At 40.7% G+C, this 23,181-nt stretch overlaps 1 protein-coding gene across 7 annotated transcripts in view; it reads right to left on the bottom strand.

Annotated features, from left to right (window-relative positions):
- Nucleotides 1-12,639: 12,639 nt before the first annotated feature.
- Rasgrp3 (RAS guanyl releasing protein 3) overlaps nucleotides 12,640-23,181 on the bottom strand; it is a 104,189-nt gene continuing 93,647 nt past the window's right edge. For 6 of the 7 annotated variants that reach the window (XM_070025349.1, XM_070025351.1, XM_070025348.1 and 3 more), the window contains 4 exons: nucleotides 22,014-22,050; nucleotides 19,758-19,883; nucleotides 19,088-19,449; nucleotides 12,640-15,239 (listed from right to left, as the gene is read on the bottom strand). In XM_070025349.1, coding sequence (XP_069881450.1) covers nucleotides 19,097-19,449; nucleotides 19,758-19,883; nucleotides 22,014-22,050 — 516 coding nt within the window. In that variant the 3' untranslated portion in view covers nucleotides 12,640-15,239; nucleotides 19,088-19,096. Of the gene's footprint in view, nucleotides 15,240-19,087; nucleotides 19,450-19,757; nucleotides 19,884-22,013; nucleotides 22,051-23,181 lie in introns of those variants that run through there. The other variant, XM_070025355.1, reaches the window with a different exon arrangement.

The following is a 23,181-nucleotide window of genomic DNA, read 5'->3' as shown; positions in this document are numbered from 1 at the left end:
AAAATAGAAAAATACATCTATCATTGGTGTGTGTGTGTTATTTTCCTGCTCTTGTTTTTTATTCCTCATTGGCCTGGTAGGTAGAGAGAAATGCTCCTTTCATTATTTTGTTTACTACATTTGCACATTTGTGCCTGTGGATTTATTCCTAGAGTTTAAATTACTGATATACTTGAGGCAGGCATGTGTGTCCATGTTTGACCTTGATTTACATCTTGCATACAGTCAGACCTGCATAATTGTGGTTAATAAAGAAGTTGTATTAAACATAGGTTGGCAAGACTGCCCACCAAATGTACATGAAACCTATTGTGAAAATTAAAAGTGAGTTTTTAAGAAGTTCTCTAGGTATTAGAGGGAGGGAAATTTCTTAGTTAATCGATATTTGTTGAATTATACTTAAAAGGCCTGCATTTTGGTTTGATGAAAACTCGAGTGTTCAGCTAAAGATGTAAGTTCATTGGTAAGGCACCTGCTTAGAATGGGTAAGACTGTAAGTTCAATCCCCAGCTCTACCAAAAAAAAAAAAAAAATGTGTGCCTGCTACATTACTCATTGTGTTAGGCTGAGGTGCAGAAATAAGAAAATAATGGCCAGTGACTGTTACAGCAGGATGCTGGGTTAGCATAGTGTTTAGATATTGTGTACTTGGGATAGACATTGGCCAATATTGGGAAGGTTACATTGGTTAGGAGAGGGTTCTACCTGCCTTTTGGGGTAACATGGATCTATTTTGTGTATAGTAACTTATACTAGTTAGAAACAATGCAACAAAAAACAATGCAGCAGGCCTGGCCTGGTGGCAAACTCCTGTAATCCCAGCTATTTTGGAGTAGAAATAGGAAGTTAATGGGTTCAACCCCAACCAAGGCAAAGTTATCACCCTATCTCATGACTCAGTTGTAAGGGAAACACTAGGTTTTAATTCCCAGAATTGTAAATCAAAAAAGAATGGCATGTTCCTGATTTGGAAACTAAATTCATTGGCTAAAGATTTAACAGGAAGAGGAAGGGTTGAAATAAATCCATAATTCCATGTTAGATTACCCAAGAGTTGGGGGAAAACCTGAATTGGGGATGGAATCAAGGAATAATTATCTGGTAGATGGTGGAGAGAATAAAAAAAACAACAGTGCTTTGAACTCGAGTATTAGAATAGTTGTCTATTGGAAATATTAGTTTGACCTAAGCCTAAAGTACTAACAGTTTAGCCAAAAGAAGCTTCTCTGTATGGTGAACGGCACCCTGGTTTGATGTACAAATAACTTGGAACAGTATACCATTGCTACTAAGCAACTGACAGCCATTCACAGGCCATCTCTTACCAGACTTCATGTTTTGGTTTTGCTTTGTAACCCAGGTAGGCTTGAACTTGAGATCTTCCTGGTCAGCTTCCTGTGTGCCAGGATTACAATTGTATGCCACTATGCCTTGCTCTTCCTACTGTTCTCTATGAAACATTTGTCCACCCCCCCCAAAAAAAAAATTGAAGTTGAGGTAAATCCAATTTTCCTTGAGAAATGTATATAAAAGTTTTATCAAGTCCTCAGAACATAATGGATACACATAGTTCCCAGCACTTATGAAGACATTAGCCATCTTTTTTTTTTTTTTTTTTTTTTTTTTTGTGCTGGGAACTGGACCCAAGGCCTCCTACATGCTAAGCAAGTACTCTACCACTGAGCTGCATCACCAGCCTAACATTGTAATGTTGTTTGAGCACTGTCTCAATACAAACCGTATTATGTGGTATAGAAGATGATCAATTACAGGTCAACTACATTGTACTTACACTTGCTTCATTCCACCTAACCCTTAGTGGTCAGAAGTTAGTCAAAAGAATTTCTACTAAAACTAGCAGGAGGTAAATCTCAATGTAAAAGAATGAGCAAGGTCTATTTTCTAATCTTACAATGGTGAGTTGTAGTAAGTAGTTTTTAAGTTTTGTGGTATTGCTCTAACAAAGTTAAGTGCTTACTGCAGCAGGCTGGTAATAGGACACCTCCTTGCCCTTTAGGTATTTTAGCAAACAGATACTGAAATGTACACTCATATTAAAAGAGAAAGCAATAGATAGATAGATGCAACAAATACTTGCCTAACAATTCACTTATAGGTTAAGAGGGGAGTTGGTCGGGTACAAACTCTGGTATAATAAAAATGTGACCTAATTTATTTAACTTCATCTTAGTACTCTCATCTTGGTAAAACTGGGAGGATTAAGGGTGAGAATCAGTGTAAAATTCTTACCTCAGTATATAATACATAATAATACACTCAATGTTTAGCTATTATCAATGTCGGGTAATTCTCAGAATATTAGGGTTAATTGTATCTTTAAGTTTTGCAAATGTTCCAACTCTTTGGCACTGAGCTACTTCTCCTTTCTACAACTTCTAAGTACTCTAAAACAACTCCAGTGCTCACATGTGCCGATTTTAAGAGGAACCATGCCCAGTGCATCCTTTTGCTTAATTGTCACCACCTCTAGTGCTTTTAGTGTGCTTTTTGAAATTGTGTTTGCAACAGCATTGTCAAGAACAGCAAAGGCTGTGAGAGAATTGGGAACCTCCTGGCTTATTGATTCATGTTCCAGAGTTCTTTTTATAGTTGGGCACTTCACAAAACTATTGGAAATATAATAGGACAGGGAGTGTAGCTCAGTGGTAGAGTGCGGGTCTGACATTTTCCCTAGGTTCTATAACCAGAATCATCCAAAGAGGAGGAAAAAAAAGGAATTATGGCAATAATTTAGCCTTATGTTTGTGGAATGCCACTGGCAGGAATGTGCTGTTCGAATGGATAGCTTCAAGCAAGGCAAGTGGTGTCTTGAGCAAGAACTCTTCTCTCATAAGCACTCTTCCTCCAACCAGAGTAGACAACTTGGCCCCTTTACAAAAGGCCCAAAAGATGTCTGAGGGTGGCTACCCATGTTGTGAATTGCCCCAAAGAAACATGCTGGATGTCAAAGAGACAATCAAAATATGGACTCAGAGAACCCTCTTTTTTACAAGTATCCAAAGCAGCTTCTCAAATACCTTTATTTTCCTTGAAGATCGAATCCAGGGATATTCTGAATTCAAAGCTCAAAATAGTATAAGTTCTGTGGATTGTTTTAAATATTACTAGAATATTTTAGGAAAACCAATATTGAACAAAACTACATAAACTGTTCAGTGACTTCTTGCCTATTCAAAGGTCTTGTAGGAAAAATGGTATCTGAAACCTATTTATTGTCACATTGTGTCATGAAGTACTTGTTCCAAGCCCATGATGCTTATTTTGTCTTCTAGAAAAAGAAAAATTATTTAAAGTTTTGTTGAGACATTATGTATAACTTTGAAAATGCATGGATAAGCAGAAAAGCTTACTGATTTGGAAAATTGTGGGTGGTGGTAATGGTGGTGTGTGTGTGAGAGAGAGAGAGAGACAGATCATTGCTAACACTCTAATACTCTATTCTGGATGGGAGTCATTGGAAAGAAGACTGAAATAGGAGCTTTTAAAACTAATAATTCTGGCCAGGTGTTGGTGGCTTATGCCTGTAATCCTAGCTACTTGGGAGGCTAAGATTTAAGGATTGTGGTTCAAAGCCAGCCTGAGCAAAAAATCCCAGAGACTTTAACCATCAATTAATCACTAAAAGCCAGAAATAGACATATGGCTCAAGTAGTAAAGCACTAGCCTTTAGTACAAATGCTCAGGGATGGTGCCCAGGCCCTGAGTTCAAGCCTGAGGACCAGCACCAAAAAAAAAAAAAAAAAAAAAAGAGAAGGAGAAGAAGAGAAAGAAAGAAAAAAAAAGTCTATGCTTCTTGTGTGCATAAGCCATTAACAGAGTATGCATTCTGGAATCCTTATATTTGTCACCCTGTCTCTTTGCCTCCATTTACCTTTGTGACCTAGATCCTGATAAGGAAGATCCATATTGTTCTATTGCTATCATTACTTAATTTTTAGATGGGCAATATGTATTGAAAATTCAAAATATGTATAAAGAAGTTAGCCATAAAATCTCTTCACCTTTGCCTGTCAGCCACACAGTAAGTTTATTTTTGTGTCCTTGTGTACATTAAACATACACAGAATAAATAATACTGATTTTTTTAATCTGTTCACAAGTGACAACATACGATACGTACTTGACATCTTGACTTTAGAAGTTTATCTTTGGGCTTGAGGTGTAACAGTGGTAGAGTTTTGGCCTGATATGTGTGAAGTGTGTGTGTGTGTGTATAAATTTATGCAGAGTGCCTCTTAGAAAAATCAATAATGTTATTGTATTTATATAACCATTTATTTATTTATTTATTTATTTATTTATTTCGGTCGTGGGGCTTGAACTCTGGGCATGGGTGCTGTCCCTCAGCTCTTCAGCTCAAGGCTAGCACTCTACCACTTGAGCCACAACACCACTTCCATAACCATTTATTTAATTAAGGCTTACTGAATGTTTTAGACTTATTTCACATTTCTAGGAAAGCAATGTTGTATGAAAAGTGTTGACTTTCTATTTCTCTTATGTCCAAGTGTAGGCAGAGCAGTTACAAGTAAGAACAAGGTGATCATAGGTGACTTTCTGTGGATTGATTGACCTTGGGCTTTCTACTTAACTCTTTGTCTTTGGTTCCTTACAAGCAAGAATTCTGGGTTAGTGTAGGGAACTTGCCTGTACAGATGGCTTAGGCCAGGCCTGATAGACTACTATATTATAACAATTGGTTACATGGTTTTTCGTTCTCATTATCTTTACATTAAATGACCAGATATGGAACTACTAGGTCAAGAAGAAACTAAAACTCTGGGTGTTCTAATGCATGGCTGTAATCCCAGCACTTGGGAGGCTGAGTCAGGGGGGATAGTGAGTTCTAGGCCAGCCACAAGCTACAAAGCAAGATCCTGTCTCAAAAAAAGAGAGAGGGGAGGGAAGGAAGGAGAAGGAATAGAAGGAGGAGGAAGAAGAAAAAGAGAGGGTGAAGAACTTCAACTTGGATGGATGTTGACAAAATTGTCTTCATTGAGGGTACATAAATTTGTTCCTAATAATGCTTCAGTAATAGAATATCTGCTTTCCACACCTGCCAAAACCAGATCAAATCCAGATCCATGTGCCTACTAGGCTAGTGCTCTTCCACTAAGCTAAGCCCCAGGCCCAAGAACATTCTAATTGTGTTTTCACTTTATTAGCATGTATTTATTGTACAGCTAGACTACACATAATGTGCTTTGGTTAAATTTATCCCCCGTATTACTTTCTTATTCCTCTTCCCCCTTTCTGAAACAAATTAATGAGTTTCATTATTTTACTTTCATACCTATGTATGAAGTACTTGGATGATATTCAACCCCACACCCTCTCTCCTTCTGCTGGCTGCCAGCATCATTTTACATTGTCTTTCATTTTTGAGGTCTGGATTCTACATATAAGAGAGAACTTGGAATATTTGTCCTTCTCATACTGGCTTATTTCACCTAACACGATCATTTTGAGTTCCTTCTATTTTCCTGGAAACCACATATTTTCATTCTTTTTTATGGCTGAATAATACTCATGTGTTTGTGTGTATGTACATTTGTTTATTCATCACTTGATGGAAATATGTGACACTGCCAACGGTGTCATGTGTCATGTCTTGCTTGCTGTGTAGCTACTGCTGACCTAGAACTCATAATTTTCCTGCCACAGTTTCTTGAATATTGGGATTACAGGCTTATGCTAACAAGTGCTCTACTCCTGGGTTATATCTCCAGCATGACTTTATGAACTTTTTATGGAAGCAGATGAAACAGAAGATGGACTTCTGTTTGAGAGGACAGAGTTTGATGTGCGTGCTTATCAACTGTAGCACTATGATTTAGAGTATAGTCTCCCAGAAGAATGGGAGCCAAATCCCACTTTCACAACCAAGACCTCGTGCAAATTATTTTATTTCTCTGTACCTCCTACAGTAGTTGTGGGCATTGTATAGATTAATAAGTGAAAAATACTTAGAACAGCGTCTGGCATTAAACATTACATTTGTGTTGACTGTTAAGATCAATCTTGTTATTTGGGTCTTCAAGAGCAGTACTACTATCCAGTGAAAATGTAATACAAGCCACATATAAATTTTAAGTTTAAAGTAGCCATGTTAAGAGGTAATAAGAAAATGGGGAGAAACTTTTAACCTACTATACTTCAGATGTTCTCACTGCAGCATGTAATCACTTCAGAAGTTATTAATGACCTACTTTGTTTTTTCTATAAGCTTTTGAAATACAGACTATTTTGTCCTTACAGCACACACCAGTGTGGACTAGCTACATTTCAAATGCCCAGTGGCTAATGTAGCTAAAATCTACCATATTCAGTGATACATGTACTTGTTATTTGGTTGTATCATGAGCTGAGTATTTACCTTTGAATATCTTACAATTTTTGTTCTATAAGTAATGCTGCTATGTAATTGGGTAAAAAAGATTCATAATTGTATATTTTTCTTTTTTTTTTTTTTTGGGTCCGGTCGTGGGGCCTGAACTCTGGGCCTGGGCGCTGTCCCTCAGCTCTTCAGCTCAAGGCTAGCACTCTACCACTTGAGCCACAGTGCCACTTCCGGCTTTTTTCTTATGTGGTGCTGAGGAATCGAACCCAGGGCCTCGAGCATGCAAGGCAAGTGCTCTACCACTGAGCCACCTTCCCAGCCCCCATAATTGTATATTTTTCATTGTGAGCTGTATCCTCTAGTATTAAAATGGGTCTGACTTTGTCTTGTTAAATGCTTCAGTGTTGTATGATAATACATTTATAATCAGTGTTTTTTTTCTTTGTTTGCATTTGCGTGGTAGATCTTTGTACCTATTTAAATTTTTTCAGAACTTTAAACATTTTATGATAAGTCTGTTGCCTATAGCATAAAATTAAGTTTTTCTCGATTATAAATGTGAGAAACTTTTTTTTTTTTTTTTTTTTTTGCCATTCATGGGCCTAAACTCTGGACTTGGGCTCTGTCCCTCAGCTCTTCAACTCAAGACTAGTGCTCTACTACTTGAGCCACAGCACCACTTATGGCTTTCTCTACTTACGTGGTGCTGAGGAATCAAGCCCAGGGCCTCATGCACGCAAGGCAAGCGCTCTACCACTGAACCACCTTCCCAGCGAAGCTTCTTATTTTAATAGGTGAGTTTAGCCCATTTAGATTTATTTATATGACAGATACATTTATCTTAGTTCTGTCATATTGTTTAGGATCTGTTTTCTGTTTTTCCTAAGTTTCTGTAGATTCTCTTTGCTTTGGTTTTTGTTTGCGTTCTGATACTTAGTAAGATTACAAGTTTTGCTCTGTTTATGACTGAGTACAGTGCCGTCATCTTATATTTCCTTAGAATTACTAAAAAAAAAAAAAAAAAAAAGGGCTGGGAATATGGCTTATGGGTAGAGTGCTTGCCTAACATGAAGCCCTGGGGGAAGTGGCGCTGTGGCTCAAGTGGTAGAGCGCTAGCCTTGAGCTGAAGAGCTGAGGGACAGCGCCCAGGTCCAGAGTTCAAGCCCCACGACAAAAAAAAAAAAAAAACATGAAGCCCTGGGTTCGATTCCTCAGTACCACATAAACAGAAAAAGCCAGAAGGTGTGTGGTGACTAAAGTGGTAGAGTACTAGCCTTGAGCAAAAGAAGCTCTGGGACAGTGCCCAGGCCCTGAGGTTAAGCCCCAGGACTGGCAAAAAAAAAAAAGGAATCCAGAAAATGGAAGCAAGGAAAAAAAAGAAAAAAAAAAAGGTTTGCCTAAGTATCAACTGAGGGCGGGAAGGTGGCTCAGTGGTAGAGCGCTTGCCTTGCATGCATGAGGCCCTGGGTTCGATTCCTCAGCACCACATAAGCAAAAAGAAAAAAGCCAGAAGTGGCGTTGTGGCTCAAGTGGTAGAGTGCTAGCCTTGAGCTGAAGAGCTGAGGGACAGTGCTCAGGCCCAGAGTTCAGGCCCCACGACCAGAGCCCCCCCCCCCAAAAAAAAGAAGAGTCAACAGACTTTCCAAAGCAGTGATTCTCACGTGTGGTCCCCAATTACCAGCATGCATGACAATATAGGAGCACAGAAAATGCAAAATCTCAGGCTTTGCCCAGGCCAACAGAGTCAGAAGCTTTGTGGATGGGAGTATTTGAACATCAGATTTGGTCAACAAACCTCTTGTGATTGAGACGTGACAATTTTTCTCGGCCATGAGCAATTTTGCCACCCATGGACATTTGGAAATGTCTGGAGACAGCTTTGGGAGGGTGGTGAGCTATCACAACTCAAAGGAGGGGAAGGGAGCGCTGCTGCTGCCAACTAGGTAGAATCCACGTGCTGTTAAATGCAGTGGTAGAATAGCACCCTACCACCAAATCCCCGCTTCCCAACAAAGCATTAGCCCCAAATGTCCAGTTCAATGTGTTTGCTTTGCCAGTTAAATATAGATTCAAGTTCAGGTGCTAAGTGGAAGAAAATGGGTAAGATACAATCTGGCAGAGATGTATATTTTTTCAGTATAGTAGAAAAGAAAACTCCCAAGGTTATGACAAATTACCCTCTAGGATATTTCATTTGTTGTCTAATGTAGGACCAAATACCCTAATACTTTGCAGCTTAAAACAATGAGTGTTTATTATTGTGGTTTCTGTGGATCAGGGATTCGTTACTTTAGCTTTAATTCTTAGAGAAATAATTTTCATATGTTTTGCAGTCATTTTTGTTGTTGTTGTGGTGGTGGTCTGGTGAGAAGTCTTCTGACATTTAACTTTTTTTCCCCCTCTCCTTCTACTGTTCTCTGGCTTTTTGTTTTACTTTGTGTTTTAATTTAGAGCATCTGTCTAAAATTTGTGACAAGTTCATGTAGGGAAGGAGCCCAGAATAATGACTAGACAAAATGAAATGATTTTTACAGTCCTATCTTTTGCTTGTGTTTGCTGTACTGGGGATGGAGCCTAGAGCCTCATACATACTAGGCCAGTGTTCTAGTACTAAGCTGCCTATCCAGCCCTTGACCCTAGGTTTTGAGTGTGAGTTATATCTTTGGTAGGGGACTCACCTAAAGACCCTCTAACCCTCTGTTGCCATTGAGATGACTAGTTTCTTTTAAGTTTCTTTTAAATATTACTTACCTTGTCTGCCCAGCTCTTCTGCTTCAGAGCCTATCCAGGCCTACTAGTTGCTGTATCACTGTTCCTTCTGCTATAAAAGGAGGAGGGCTGGGAAGGTGGCTCAGTGGTACAGTGCTTGCCTAGCATGCATGAAGCCCTAGGTTCGGTTCCTTAGTACCACATAAACAGAAAAAGCCAGAAGTGGCGCTGTGGCTCAAGTAATAGATGCTAGTCTTGAGCAAAAGATGTTCAGGGACAGTGTTCAGGCCCTGAGTTCAAGCCCCAGGTCCAGAAAAAAAAAAAAAAAAAAGATCTAGGATTGAGGATTTGCCCTGCAAAGTGTCATCTCTTTGCAATGTCTGCTGCTGTCTGATGTGTCCTGGTTGGTTGAATGTCCTCTGTCACAGCAACATGCCCACATAGCTGGGGCGGTCCCTCCTACTGGGCCTCCCACTGCTGATCTTTCCTTTTTTCTTTGCAAGTGGAACTTGGGTTTTTGTTGTTGTTGTTCTTACTGTTTTCTCATTGTTGTTTTTTTAAAAGGTTATTTACAGTAGTTAGAAGAAAATTTCCTTCCTCAAACGTTTAACTAGAAATGTTCAGAAAAGCTTAAAAAGATAGTAAGTGAAAATTCATCAGCCCTTGGCCTTAGAGTCAACATCTTAATATTTTATCATATTGTTTTATTGCTCTCTACACATAGAAACTTTTCTTGTTTAAACTGGATCATTTGAAAATAGGACATTGCCAAGAGCCACGAAGCATGTATTTTGGCCCAGTTACTTGGGAGGCTGAGGCAGGAAGATCTTGAATTTGAGGCCAACCTGAAAACCATAGTAAGACCCTTGCTCAAAATGAAACATTTTAATTGAAGGGGAAAAAAGTTGGTGATATTGTTACATCTCTACTACAGCAAGCATCTTCTAAAAATACCTTTTCCTACAAAGCTATAAAATCAAATCCTTACCTTGAAGTGAACTTGCATTTATTCAGTGCATTTAATTTAACCTCTAATACATAGTTTATATGTTTACCCAAGCCGTAAATATGCTTAAGAGACTAGCTTCATTTTGTTCACTACAAGGAGACAGGAGGAAGACAAAAATTAACTTTTACAATAAAAGGGCATCGTCTCTAGTTGCCCTTAAAATGCCCTATTTGTTTGTTTTTGCCAATCCTGGGGCTTGAACTCGGGGCCTGGGCACTGTTCCTGAGCCTCTTGTGCTCAAGGCTAGCACTCTACCACTTGAGCCGTGGCATCACTTCGAGCTTTTTATGAGTAGTTTATTGGAGATAAGAGTTTCACAGATGTTCATGCCCGGGCTGGCTTTGAACCTCCATCCTCAGATCTCAGCCTCTTGAGTAGCTTGGATTACAGGCGTGAGCCACCAGCACCCAGCTCAATTTATTTATTGTTGATCCAACCCAGGTTGTTGTTCAACCCAAGTTTATATGTCTCATTAACTCTTTTGATTCAGAATGGTCTTTTCTGCTGCTTTTATTCTTTCACATTTTGCTTTTAAAGTATTCAGGCCACTTGTCTAACAGAAGGTCCAGAAATGTTTTCTTTATAGCCTTTTGTATAAACTCTCTGCCACTTAGATCACTGGATAGAAATTCCAGCCTGACTGCTAGTAATCTTTTGAAAAGATAAGATAAAGTAACTGGTTTTGTTAGAGGCTTTTTAGACTTCAGCTGAATTAGGGGTACCCACCCCAGAAAGCTATTTGCAGATCAGCTTTGAATGCCAGTAGTTTCCTGTTCCCACCCACCTCCATTCCTTCTAAAATACATCCCTGTTATCAGACAAATGATGCCCTTTTATTGTGAAAGTTAAATTTTGTGTTCCTCCTGTCTCCTTGTAGGGAACAAAATGAAGCTAGTCTCTTAAGCATGTTTATGGCTTGGTATAGTTACATGTTCTCAACATGTTTCTCTAAATTGATTTACATTATAACCATTGCTTCTTTTAATCTTGCCTATTTTCAAATAGGGTAAGAACACACCGTTTTAGGAAACAAACCAGAACTAATCCTACATATACATATAGGATCCAGCATAAGAAAAACTCTTGAGTATTTTCATTTGTAAGTTTTAAGTAATGTTTGATGCCAAGTTTAGTTAAAGATTGGGGTTAGAGCCTCCAAATTACACAATACAATACATAGGAAGTCTAAGGCCTCAAGACAATTTTAGAAGACATCTCTGCTCGATTGCAAAATATCCATATATAAGGTCTTTACAAAGTCCTTTCACATACGTTCTCTGGCGTGATTCTTCCAAGGACTCTGAGGTAGCTGAGGAAGAGGATGCAGTATCCCTCTTGAATGAAGAAACTGATTGCCCAAGATCTCATGAGCATACACACTCGACATGAGATTTAGAGTTGGTTGTGAGTTGCATCCAAAGGTAGACTCTGGTGATGTGATTTGACTGAATTTACCTGCTCAGTCATTCTTGTATTCCTTAACCCTGGCAGAACTACTGTGTTTATCTTAGGACACAAAATCTTCCTATCACCAATAACAAGTTGGTGTTCCCTTGGAGTCCTGCCTTCACTTTTTAAACAACAAACCTCTTAGACCATTAGAAAGGCATGATGTGGGGCTGGGAATGTGGCTTAGTGGTAGAGTGCTTGCCTAGCATACATGAAGCCCTGGGTTTGATTCCTCAGTACCACATAAACAGAAAAGGCCAGAAGAGGTACAGTGACCCAAGTGGTAGAGTGTTAGCCTTGCACACAGAGAGGCTCAGGGACAGTGTCCAGGCCCTGAGTTCAAGCTCCAGGACTGGCAAAAAAAAAAAAAAAAAAAAAAGAAAGAAAGAAAGGGGGGGGGGAAGGGAAGGCAGGCAGGCATCTGAGGATATTATTGATCAAGAGGCAAACATTCCTCTCTGGCTTAGGCAGATCTCTAGAGGTATCCGTCCTATGTATACATGGCTTACTGGAGACTTAGTGGAAGCATCTAATAACTCCTGCCTAGGACATCATATTCTCTATAAAAAGTTTGAAAAGCTGACAGTGGTCACCAGATCTATAAAGAAAACATATTCAGGAAGCAAGAATAATGCTTTTTTGTCCATAAACAATTTGCCTATTTTGTTTATTTTCCTGATTATGAGAAATAAATAGGTTGGAATCATCAGAGTCACCATTGTTCGTAAGTAAATGATATACTCAAAATAAGTCTCATGCCGGTGGCTTTCACCTATAATCCTAAACTACTCAGGAGGCTGAGATTTGAAGCCAGCCTGAGCAGAAAAGTCTCTGAGACTCTTACCTCCAAATAACCACCAAAAACAAAAACCAGAAGTGGAGCTCTAGCTCCAGTGATAGAGCATTATCCTTGAGCAAAACAGCTCAGGGCCAGCACATAGGCTCTTGAGTTCAAGCCCCAGGACTGGTATACACACAAAAAATTATAAAGAGCTTCATTATGGACTAAATCCCTCTTCAGCTATGTGTATTTGGGTGTACACACACACACACACACACACACACACACACACACACACACACACACACACACACACACACACACACACACACACACACACACACACACACACACACACACACACACACACACACACACACACACACACACACCACACAGACATACATACATAGTTTACAGACATAGATACATATATCTGTTTTCTGTTTTGTATTTATTTTTCACTCAGTACATTTAGTCTGCCACAAGAAGACTGGCAATATAAAATTGATCCTACATATGAAAACTCATAAATTTCCATCCTGCTAAATGAAATAATTCCTTTGAAAACAACAAGAAAACCCATGCAACATGTATTAACAAGTTTCTTCCTGACTTTTACATTCTTTTTCAACACAACAGAAGTCTCTCATACTGTGTTTTCTGATTTTGATTTTGCCAACTTATTTCTTTGCCTTTTTGAGGAGGAATAGGTAGTGCAGATGCATGAATCCCACACCTGGAGGGTGGCTGGTAACCCTCTCAGGTACTCGTAAGTGGTGAGATATTACCCAGCCCAATCATGGATCCTTCAACTAATTATTTAATTTGCAGCATTTCTGTTCCTGAGTCTGCTCTGCATAGTGTATCCATTCTAGCAAATTTCCAACCACATCTCACATCATTCAGAATCACCTGGCCTTACTATCCACAGGCTCTCCATTCCCAAAGGCTGAGACCACTTGGCTTGTTTTGCAGGGCCTGCCCAAGAGCAGGTGCTCAACAGATTGGCTCAATAGCATTTCCTCAGTTGTCTTCTATGGAGAATGATGGCCTTGAATACAAAGTTCGACATAAAATGTGTACACGTAAGCTGCCAGAGTGGACCATGTTCATCTGTGGAGTACACATTGTGGCTGGTCACTTCAGTAGCTAGTCATTCCTTTCATGCACAGGCTCAGCCACATATGTGTGGGCAATGTTTGTGTGCGTATGTGTATTTGTGTATGTGTGTATCTATGCAGGAACTCTGTCACTTGAGTCACACTTCAGCCCTAGTTTTAAGGATCTTGAACAAATTCTCTAACCATTTGAGAATGAAACTCACATATATTTAGTTCAGGGTCAAAAGACTATATTTAAATAATTAATGTTTTAAAAGTTTAAAAGAGCTAAGGGCTCATGGCTCATGTCTGCAATCCTAGCTTAGAGGCTGAGATCTGAGGATCCAAGTTTGAAGCCAGTCTAGACAGGAAAGTTCATGAGATGCTTATCTTCAATTAACCACCGCAGTGTTAGAAGTGGAGCTGTGTCTCAAATTGTAAGTGCTAGACTTGAATGAAAAAGCTAAGGGACAGCGTCCAGGCCCCGAGTTTAAACATAAGGACTGGCACCAAAAAACCCCACAAAAGTTTAAATAAAATGTTAATTTCTTTCCATGAATGTTCTTTAATTGTAGATGAAATTTATTAGGAAAAGTACAAGAGTTATCTTTGAGAACCACAATATTTTTAAACCAAATTCTTAAAATTACTTTGGGCTTTAAAAAATTGGTGATAATTTTTTGCATTTTGCTGCATTGACTTCAGTTTTTCTGCTGAATTTTATCTAGGGATCATTTTTTTCTTTTTCTCTGTCATTTTTCCTTTTTCTTTCATATTTTTTCCTTTTCATGGCATGTGGTGTCGTCTCTTTTGTAGTCTGTCTTTGAACTTGTGATCTTCCTACTCAGATTCCTAAATTTTTTTTTTTTTTTTTTGCCGGTCGTGGGGCCTGAACTCTGGGCCTGGGCACTGTCCCTCAGCTCTTCAGCTCAAGGCTAGCACTCTACCACTTGAGCCACAGCCACTTCCAGCTTTTTCTGCTTATGTGATACTGAGGAATCGAACCCAGGGCCGCATGCATGCAAGGCAAGCGCTCTACCACTGAGCCACCTTCCCAGCTCCTAAATTCTTAGATACAGGTATGCACCCACATACTAAACTTGAATCATTTCTTAATTGCTATTCCAGTTTCAGAGTCTGAAGAAAGATGGTAAACTCAGATAAGACAAGATAGGGATAATTTCCCTCATGGCTATTCTAAATCTTTGAAACACTTTCAAGGCTGGTCATAGCCCTTGGTGATGCACAGTTGGTAAGGCATAGGTGATGTATGCAGGTGTGAGTTGTATTCTCCATAATTAGAAGAACCTTTGTATTCCAGGATGGGAAGAGTATCCTTGTCCCCAGGAAAACAGTAAGTCCATTGACAAAAGCACACACACAAAAAGACCTAAGTCAACTTATTAAAAAATTCTACACACACACACACACACACACACACACACACACACCTTAAAAATAGTAAAATAATATTCTCACAAACAATCTGAGTGTAGAGAATGGGTATCAAGGACATGCACAAAAGCTTTCGTTCCACCCGTATGTAAGTGACTCTAGAGAAAGAGAAGTGAGAAATGGCCGACTACATAACAGTCTTTGTGGCACCTAACTTGGGGCAGGGGAGGAGGAAATAAATAGTTCATAGCTTGGGTAAATCCTCTGTCCCATAGTCCAGTTGTGGCGCTCCCATGATATCACGAGGCAGTAAACAGCCAAATATTGTCCAGACAATTTCCTGAGACTCGAGTGCTCATCAGAGTTTCTCATCTTGCTCTTTCCAAAGCCAGCATGATTGGCTTCTAATTTCTCAGCCTGGAGTCAGCCATCCTGCAATACACATAAGAAAGTTGCATGGCTGAGTCTTACCAAAATAAGAGTAATCCTAGCAAGTGATTTTGCTCATGAATGTAGGGAAGATCACAAATCATCAGTATCATTGAATCTCAGAATTAAAATCATGTGGCTAGGGGCAGTGGCTCAAGCCTGAAGTCCCAGCTACCAGGAAGCTCAGGGGAAAAGGTTACTTGAGCCCAGAAGGTGGAGCCAGTCTGGGTAACACTGAAAACTTGTCTCACAAAATTAAGTTTGCCTGGAACCAGTGGCTCACGCCTGTCATACTAGCTTCTCAGGAGGCTGAGATCTGAGTATTGTACAAAGCAAGCCTGGGCAGGAAAGTCCATGAGACTTCTCTCCAACTAACCATCAAGAAAACAAAAGTAGAACTGTGACTCAAGTAGAAGATCACCAGCCTTAAGTGAAAAGCTAAGAGACTGAGTTCAAGCCCCAGTACTGGCACAATATAAATACATACATACATACACACATACATACAGTCCACCCAGCATATATAAAAGATGTCCATGTATGGGCCAATAAGGATTTGTGTAATACAGGGTTTCTTAAAATGTACTCCACAAACATATTAGCCCTTCAAAATGCAACTAGTTAAAAATGCCTCTCTTGGGGCTGGGAGGGTGGCTCAGTGGCAGAGTGCTTGCCTAGCATGCATGAGGCCCTGGGTTCCATTGCTCAGCACCAAATACACAGAAAAAGCCGGAAGTGGTGCTGTGGCTCAAGTGGTAGAGTGCTAGCCTTGAGCAAAAGAAGCTCAGGAACAGTGTTCAGGACCTGATTTCAAGCCACAGGACTGGCCAAAAAAAAAAAAAAAGCTTCCCTCTTAGAAATCCACAATATAAATTTGAATAGAAAAGTATTTGTGGATATAAGAACTGTGTAAGAACTTACATAATCATATATACATACATATATTTGTATATGTATATAAACATTGAATTTTATTATCATTCTATGATAAATATTTGTTGATTCAATTTAATCTTGCAAATATAATGGAAAACAAAAGAAGGCTTACAAAGAAAATACTTATATTCTTATTGCCAAGAGAGTAATTATGGCAGTCTCTGTAATCTAAGTATGTAGTGGTCACTTGGGAGAGATAATCTATGGCCATGGGAAACACACACACCTTTCAAGTTCAAAATGAGGTTAAATCCTAGCACTTCATTGAAGGAAATGCACAGGTTATAGACACAAGTACATTTTCAATTGCTATGGTTTGTGCATATCCCTTAAAATTCATATCATAATTGTGGAGGGGTAAATACAATCAAAGTATGTTATATATAGGTCTGAAAATGTCACAGTACTTTGTACAATTAATACAGGTATGAAAATGTCACAGGAGGTGGGCGCCGGTGGCTCACACCTGTAATCCTAGCTACTCAGGAGGCTGAGATCTGAGGATCGTAGTTCAAAGCCAGCCCGGGCAGGAAAGTCTGTGAAACTCTTATCTCCAATAAACCACCAGAAAACCGGAAGTGGCGCTGTAGCTCAAGTGGTAGAGCGCTGGCCTTGAGCTGAAGAGCTGAGGGACAGCGCCCAGGCCCAGAGTTCAAGCCCCACGACCAACAAAAGAAAAAAGAAAAAGAAAATGTCACAGTACTTTGTACAATTAATATATGCTAGTGAAAGTTAATTAGCAATTGAAAGAAAAACTAGAAATTGAAAGAAAAAGTTGACTCCCAAATTCCCATGTGCATGGTATTCAAAGATAAACTTTGGGAGGGGTTGAGGAGGAGATGTCATGAGGATGGGGCCTTTATCAGGGTATTGTGGCTTTCCAAGAGCGAGCTGAGTGGTCTGCGTGCTCTGTGCTGCAGGTGGAGTCCTCTGCCATGCTTTAATGTAGATGCTGGTATCTCGGCAGTGCACTTGTCAGCCTCCAGAACCTAAGTAACATCCTTTGTAAGGCACCTGATTCTAGTCGCAGAAAAAGGACTGACACCTGTTGCTTATCACGTTAGAATTTTTTTAGGGCTGAGAACTATCACCTGATGCTCATTAAGGCAGAGCGCCTTTAATGCATTCATTGGTCTTGCCTGGCCAAAAAAAAAAAAAAGTTTAATAACTGCTTTGTCTACATTATTCAACTTGTGGTATAACTTCTTTCACATTTTTTTCCTATGTGTGTTTTTTTTTTGCCTGATCAAGGTCAAATGTTTTCTCATTTTCTACTGATCTGATTGAACGTAAAACTACACGCCATATATATGCATTTTACACAGGACCATAACTGCATTTAATGACTGGCACAGAGAAACTAAATATTAGTGGTCAGTGAGGCTTTCCTATGATTTATGAGATGAGAAATTGAAAGGCCAAGAGATCATTTGAAAATATGTGGATTTCATAGTGTGTGCATTTTATTTCAACAAAGCAGTTTTTTTAAAGAAAATATTATTTCACCTATTTTTAGTCCTGAGGATTGAACCCAGATTCTTACGCATGCTAGACATGTGCACCACCACTGACCTACACCCCCAGCTCCCACAGAGAGATTCTCAAAAGTTAGTGCCCTTGACATCTGCACTTTTCCCTTGAGGGAAAAGAGGGAAAGGGGAGGAGAAAAGAGGCGAGGAGAGGAGACAGGAGGGGAAAAGAAAGAATAGAAAAGGAGGTGTAGTTTGAATAAATGTCACCCAAGAGCCCTCAGGTTAAATAAAGGCTTTGTCCTCAGCCTGGCTCTACTAGAAGGTGCTGGAATCCTGTAACAGGTGAGGGCTAGTGAGAGGTTTCAGGTCATAGCATAAAACTGGGCTGGAGGTGTGGCTCAAGTATTAGAATGCCAGCTGTGAGCAAGACAGTTTTAGGAACTGGAAGCACTGAGTTCAAGCCTGGGGAAAGAGAAGGGAAGGGAAGGGGAGGGGTGGGGAGGAAAGGGAAGGCAGCAAACAAGCCCTGTAAGACTTTGTAATACATTTCCTATGGCTGGGGCAGTACAAGGCCTTGTTCCTACCTTCAGTGAGGATAGAGCTAGAGGGATGATGGCTAAAGGTTAACAGGGCTTGCTTTATCAGGAGGAAGTGTGGAGACTGTGGGCTTGGGTCTCCAGAAGAGTGGAATGTGGAGGGCCACCCAGGAGAACAAAGCACACTGGCTCAGTCCAGGAGAATCTCTGCCCAGCTCAACACTCCATTCAGGAGCCATTTCCACAGGGAGGTGATGGCCACGCTCCATGACATTGCTTTAAATTTCTCCAAATCCTTTTTCTTCATATCCTACGAGCTGTTGACTCATAGATTTATTGAACGCCATCTTGAATCAATTTATAATTTCAGTGTGTTCTAATAGATTCCATATGGGTCTTAATTGACTTGAGCTGATCTGAATGTAACCCTTGTGTAGAGGCCGAGCTGGTTCACAGAGCCTTGGGGTCTTTATCTCTGACTCTCACTACCTTTTCTCGGTGCTGCTGTCAAAAGTCTTTTTTTTTTTTTTTGTAGAGAAAAATCTTTCCAATTTTGCTCTGTCTCCAACTCTTGCTTCCATTGCCCTGACTTTGGGCCCTGGTTCTTGCTTGAACAATTAAAGCTCAGGGGCATAGTGCCCTGGATTTTAGATATATGGAGTCCACAGGCATGACCACCTTTGCAAAGCATTAGAACACAAGCCAGTTCCATTTTCCACACAAGGAAAAGGAGGTGCAGGGAGAAGCAGCCATCTTCCCCAGGTCACACAACTAGCCAACAGCCACCCTGGCAAAGGTATGCCTCGATTCCCGCAAACACTACTTTCAGAACTATCAGGCTGCCTACCGAAGCCCATCTCAGCACCTCCAACCTCCTGATTTCATTTGAGGACTGACGGACACTGACCTCACCATCCTATCTGGTCTCTCCCTGACCATCATCTTCATCAGGTTCAAACTCGGTGCCCCGATCTACCACATCCACACCGGCTTGCACTCTTGGCTTCTCATTTTCCCACTTGGCAAAGCCTTTGTCCTTGGCGGCTTTGTCATGGAACTTGGATTTCATTTTGGGAAACGTGTGGGACCCAGAATCCCCCCAGCTGGCTTCTGACCACACAGGTTCGGTCTGGGTGGCCTGGCTGGTGGTAGCCCGCTGAAGTCTCACGGAGATCTTACGAGAGGAGCCGGTGACCAGTGTGATCGCTCTGCTGTCCAGGTCCCGGTGTCCAGCAGTGACCCCAGGAAACTCAAACACCTCATCCTGCACTGTGAGGAGAAAGAGGAAGGTGAGTATTTGGCATCTGTTTGACAGCCAACCTCCCAAGGGGATAGATACAGCAGGAGTCCCACATTCAAGGTCAAGGTTGGAGAGGAACACACCACGCAGGGGACAGACTACATTAGCTGCAGCTGAGTTGCGCCTTTAGCAGGACAACAACATAGAAAGTGAGGAGGATCAAGGAGGTTAGCCATGGACGCTCATTGGTGTTTCTACTAGACTTGGTTTAAACCAAGAACCTACATGAGGTCGAAGGGTGGAGAAGTGTGGCAGCCAAGAAAGCAGAGAGCATTACCTGGGGGCAGTGAGGGGCTTCCTGGCAGTGATCCATGACTACTGCCCAAGGAGGGTGCCCGAGCAAGTCGCCTGCAGGCCAAGACCAGAAGGTCCTTGCACTGCTTGTGACAATTGGCTCCACAGTCTGAAAAAAAAAAAATCCCAAGTGCATCATAGGTGGTGAGGGGGAAGGACATGGACCTGGTGCTGACAGGGTTCTAGAATCTTCTCTCCCCTCCCCTCTTCTCCTTCAGGCTCTGGGTTGGATCTTAGAGTCCTCCTTATGCCCGCAGAGCGTTTTAAGGGTGGAAAAGAGCCTTGGGCCTCTTCCTTGTTTCCTGTAGGAATAAAGTTCTCATAATTCCCTCAGCTTACTTCTCTATTCAAGTCACTGAAGTGTCTGCCGAGCAAACAAACAGAATCCAACCTGAGACATCTGTTTGCCTTAGCCTAAAGCTAACTGGACATTTTTATGGAGCCTCAGTTTCTCTTATTAGCAGGACCACCTGCTACCTCTCCATTAGGGTATAGTGTTGCTCCATTCTGTAAAATTCATTTCCATTTTCCAAGTGCTTTTCCAGAGTATGTGATTATATCTTCTGCTTCCTTTCATTGTATGGAAGTAGAAAACAAGGCTGGCTTCTGCTCCACAAACAGGCTCCACATGGAGTCTATAGCTTTGCAGGGGACAGCAGAATCTGAGAAACCTCCCACAGCAAGGTCTGGTGAAGACAGTCAGATACTAACCAAGAACCAGCTCCTGCTTAAATAGCAATGATGTAGCATAAGCCTGTATAAACAAGTAACACATTTCTAATATGTATTGCATATGGCATTTGCTAAATCCCTATATATTTATAAATTTGTTTATAAATGTCAGTGAAATGGGGGCACTAAAAGTAAGCTCATTACAAGCAACCACGAGTGTAAAGGCTTCTCCTCTTCCACTGCCCCTGTGATTTAGTAGAGAAGGGAGCAGAGAGAGAGAGAGAGCAGCCTTCCTCTTCCAACAGTAGGTGTGGCTCCTTCCATTCTCTGCAGTGTTTTAGTTAGGTAGGCCTGTCTCTCTTCAGAAATCCCTCAGTTCCAACCTTCACTGGTGCTGGTTCTCAAAGGATCATACCACTGAGGGATAAGCTGCAGTGTCATTAGGGGAATTTGCTGTCCTCTTTTCAACAAGCCATACAATTCACATTTTAGACAGAAAGGTCATAAATTTGTCACCAGTGTGGGCTTAAAAAGTGAATTCCAGCTGGGCGCTGGTGGCTCACTCTGTAATCCTAGCTACTCAGGAGGCTGAGATCTGAGATCACGGTTCAAAGCCAGCCTGGGCAGAAAACTCCGTGAGACTCTTCATCTCCAATTAACCACCAGGAAACCAGAAGTAGTGCTGTGGCTCAAGTGGTAGAGCGCTAGCCTTGAGCTGAAGAGCTGAGGGACAGCACCCAGGCCCAGAGTTCAAGTCCCATGACCACCACCACCAACAATAGAAAAAAAAAAAAGTGAATTCCAAACATCCTGGGTTACATACATATCAAGATCCTGGGATAGGCCTGGAAAAAATGACCTGAAGTGAATGAAGTAAATCAGGCCAGAGAGACAAGGGATGCATGTTTTTCTCTGCTACATGGAAGCTAGAACTAAAATATAAATGTATATGAAAACACATACAGAGTTGTCTGCCATGTGTCCACAAATGTATTCAACAAAATACGGTATTTTCAGGGGAGAATTCGGAAGGTGTAACTTCCTTAAAGACAAACTCACAATTCACCAGATGAATACCAAGAAACTGGTACTTGAAAGGCGGAAGAGGTTAAAGGGAAGGAGGTAGAGGAATAAAGAGGGGAGGGAGGGTAGAATGCACTCATAAAATGGCTTATCCTACAAAACTATGAATATTGAAGGGAGAGGACAGGTTGGGAGGGATGGGAAGAATGATGAAAGGAGTAATATTGCCCAAGATGCATGCATTCCTAAACCAATTTGTTGAATGGTAAGTCCTTTGTGCAATTACTTCAGGATAATACAAATATAATTTTTTAAAGACTCTGTTTTGAAAATCAAACAACCAATCAAAAAATTTCACATTTTACCTCTCCAAAACTGGGACTCTTTCCTGAACATGATAACTATGTCATTCGTTCAAGAAAGACCCCCAATTCTAGATAATGCCAATTGCTTCAGTGGTTAAACCAGACTAATTGATTCCTATTGAAAAATGTCAAAATACTTTTTTCAATGATAACAAAAAAAAACACCCACATTTATTTACCTTTGCATTTGTATCCTTGCTTGATGATGCCCCAGAGCTGTAACAAAAGACAAAGGAAAGTCAGGGAATCTGAAGAAAAATCTTGAAGGAAAACAGGGCTACAGAAAAGGATGTCCTGGGAAACAGGATAATAAGAACACAAACAGGATGTAGCTGCTGGGGACACACTTCCTATCTGAGAGGAAAGCCCTCCCCCAGTCTTTCCAGCTGTGGTGATGGGATGAGAATCTGAAGTTGGTACTTTGGTGATGATATAGCCTCAGGAAAATTTATTGGGAGAGATGGCCACTTGGGGCTTCTAACAAGCCCCTCACTCTCCCTACCCTTCAATAATGATGCCCTTTGTGGGAAATAAAGTACTCTAAGAAGAGCACTGATTTGGATTCTGCCTCTATATTTTCTGAGTTGTACTTGTTCCTTGAGGAATCCAGAAGAGCAATGGATTATATGTATTCATGGATTCAATATTCATATTTGCTCTATGTTTGATCTATGCCAGGGCAGTTGGAGACATCAAAAAGGCTTAGAATCTGCTAACCAAGATCAATGACTTCCAAGTGGTTGATAAGTAGGATGTGTTTATTAAATTAGAATTGCAATTGATGGGTGTTTTGGACTAAGCTGCTGCACGGGGCCCCAACAGACCAGATTAAAATAAAAATGGAGTCACTCAGTTTCTATACCACCAAGCTGAAACTAAGTTGTTTATCAGACCTCCTCAGAAACCAGGAGGAATGAGAGATAACAGCTACATTTCCCAAACATCCAGTGTCAGTGGCCACAGTAATGAAGTTCTTTTTACTTATCCTAACAATCTGAAGAAAATATATTAACTAGTGGTTTTTCTCTTGTTCGGTCTCCCTAACCCTGGCTTATAAGCAAATCAAGGGGCCAATCAGTTTTTAGCATTTATTTATTCATTATTCTTAAGTAGTTGCACAAAGTGATTTCCACTCAACATGTCAGTCTGGGACTACAATACATCTTGATCAATCATACCCTCTCATCTTTCTCCTCCATCTCTCCCAACCCTATGCATCCCCTCAGTTTACCTAATTCCATGTTTACTTATACACATTGAATATCATGACTGCATTTGCCCACCCTTCCTCTCTCCATTCCTCTCTTTTCTTCAACCTCTCCCTGATTGTAAAACCAACCAGTGCTG

Source organism: Dipodomys merriami, unplaced genomic scaffold (genome assembly GCF_024711535.1).
Source record: "Dipodomys merriami isolate MVZ:Mamm:240054 unplaced genomic scaffold, mDipMer1.0.p SCAF_17, whole genome shotgun sequence".
NCBI classification, from domain to species: Eukaryota; Metazoa; Chordata; class Mammalia; order Rodentia; family Heteromyidae; genus Dipodomys; species Dipodomys merriami.
This window is presented reverse-complemented; position numbering and strand designations above follow the sequence as displayed.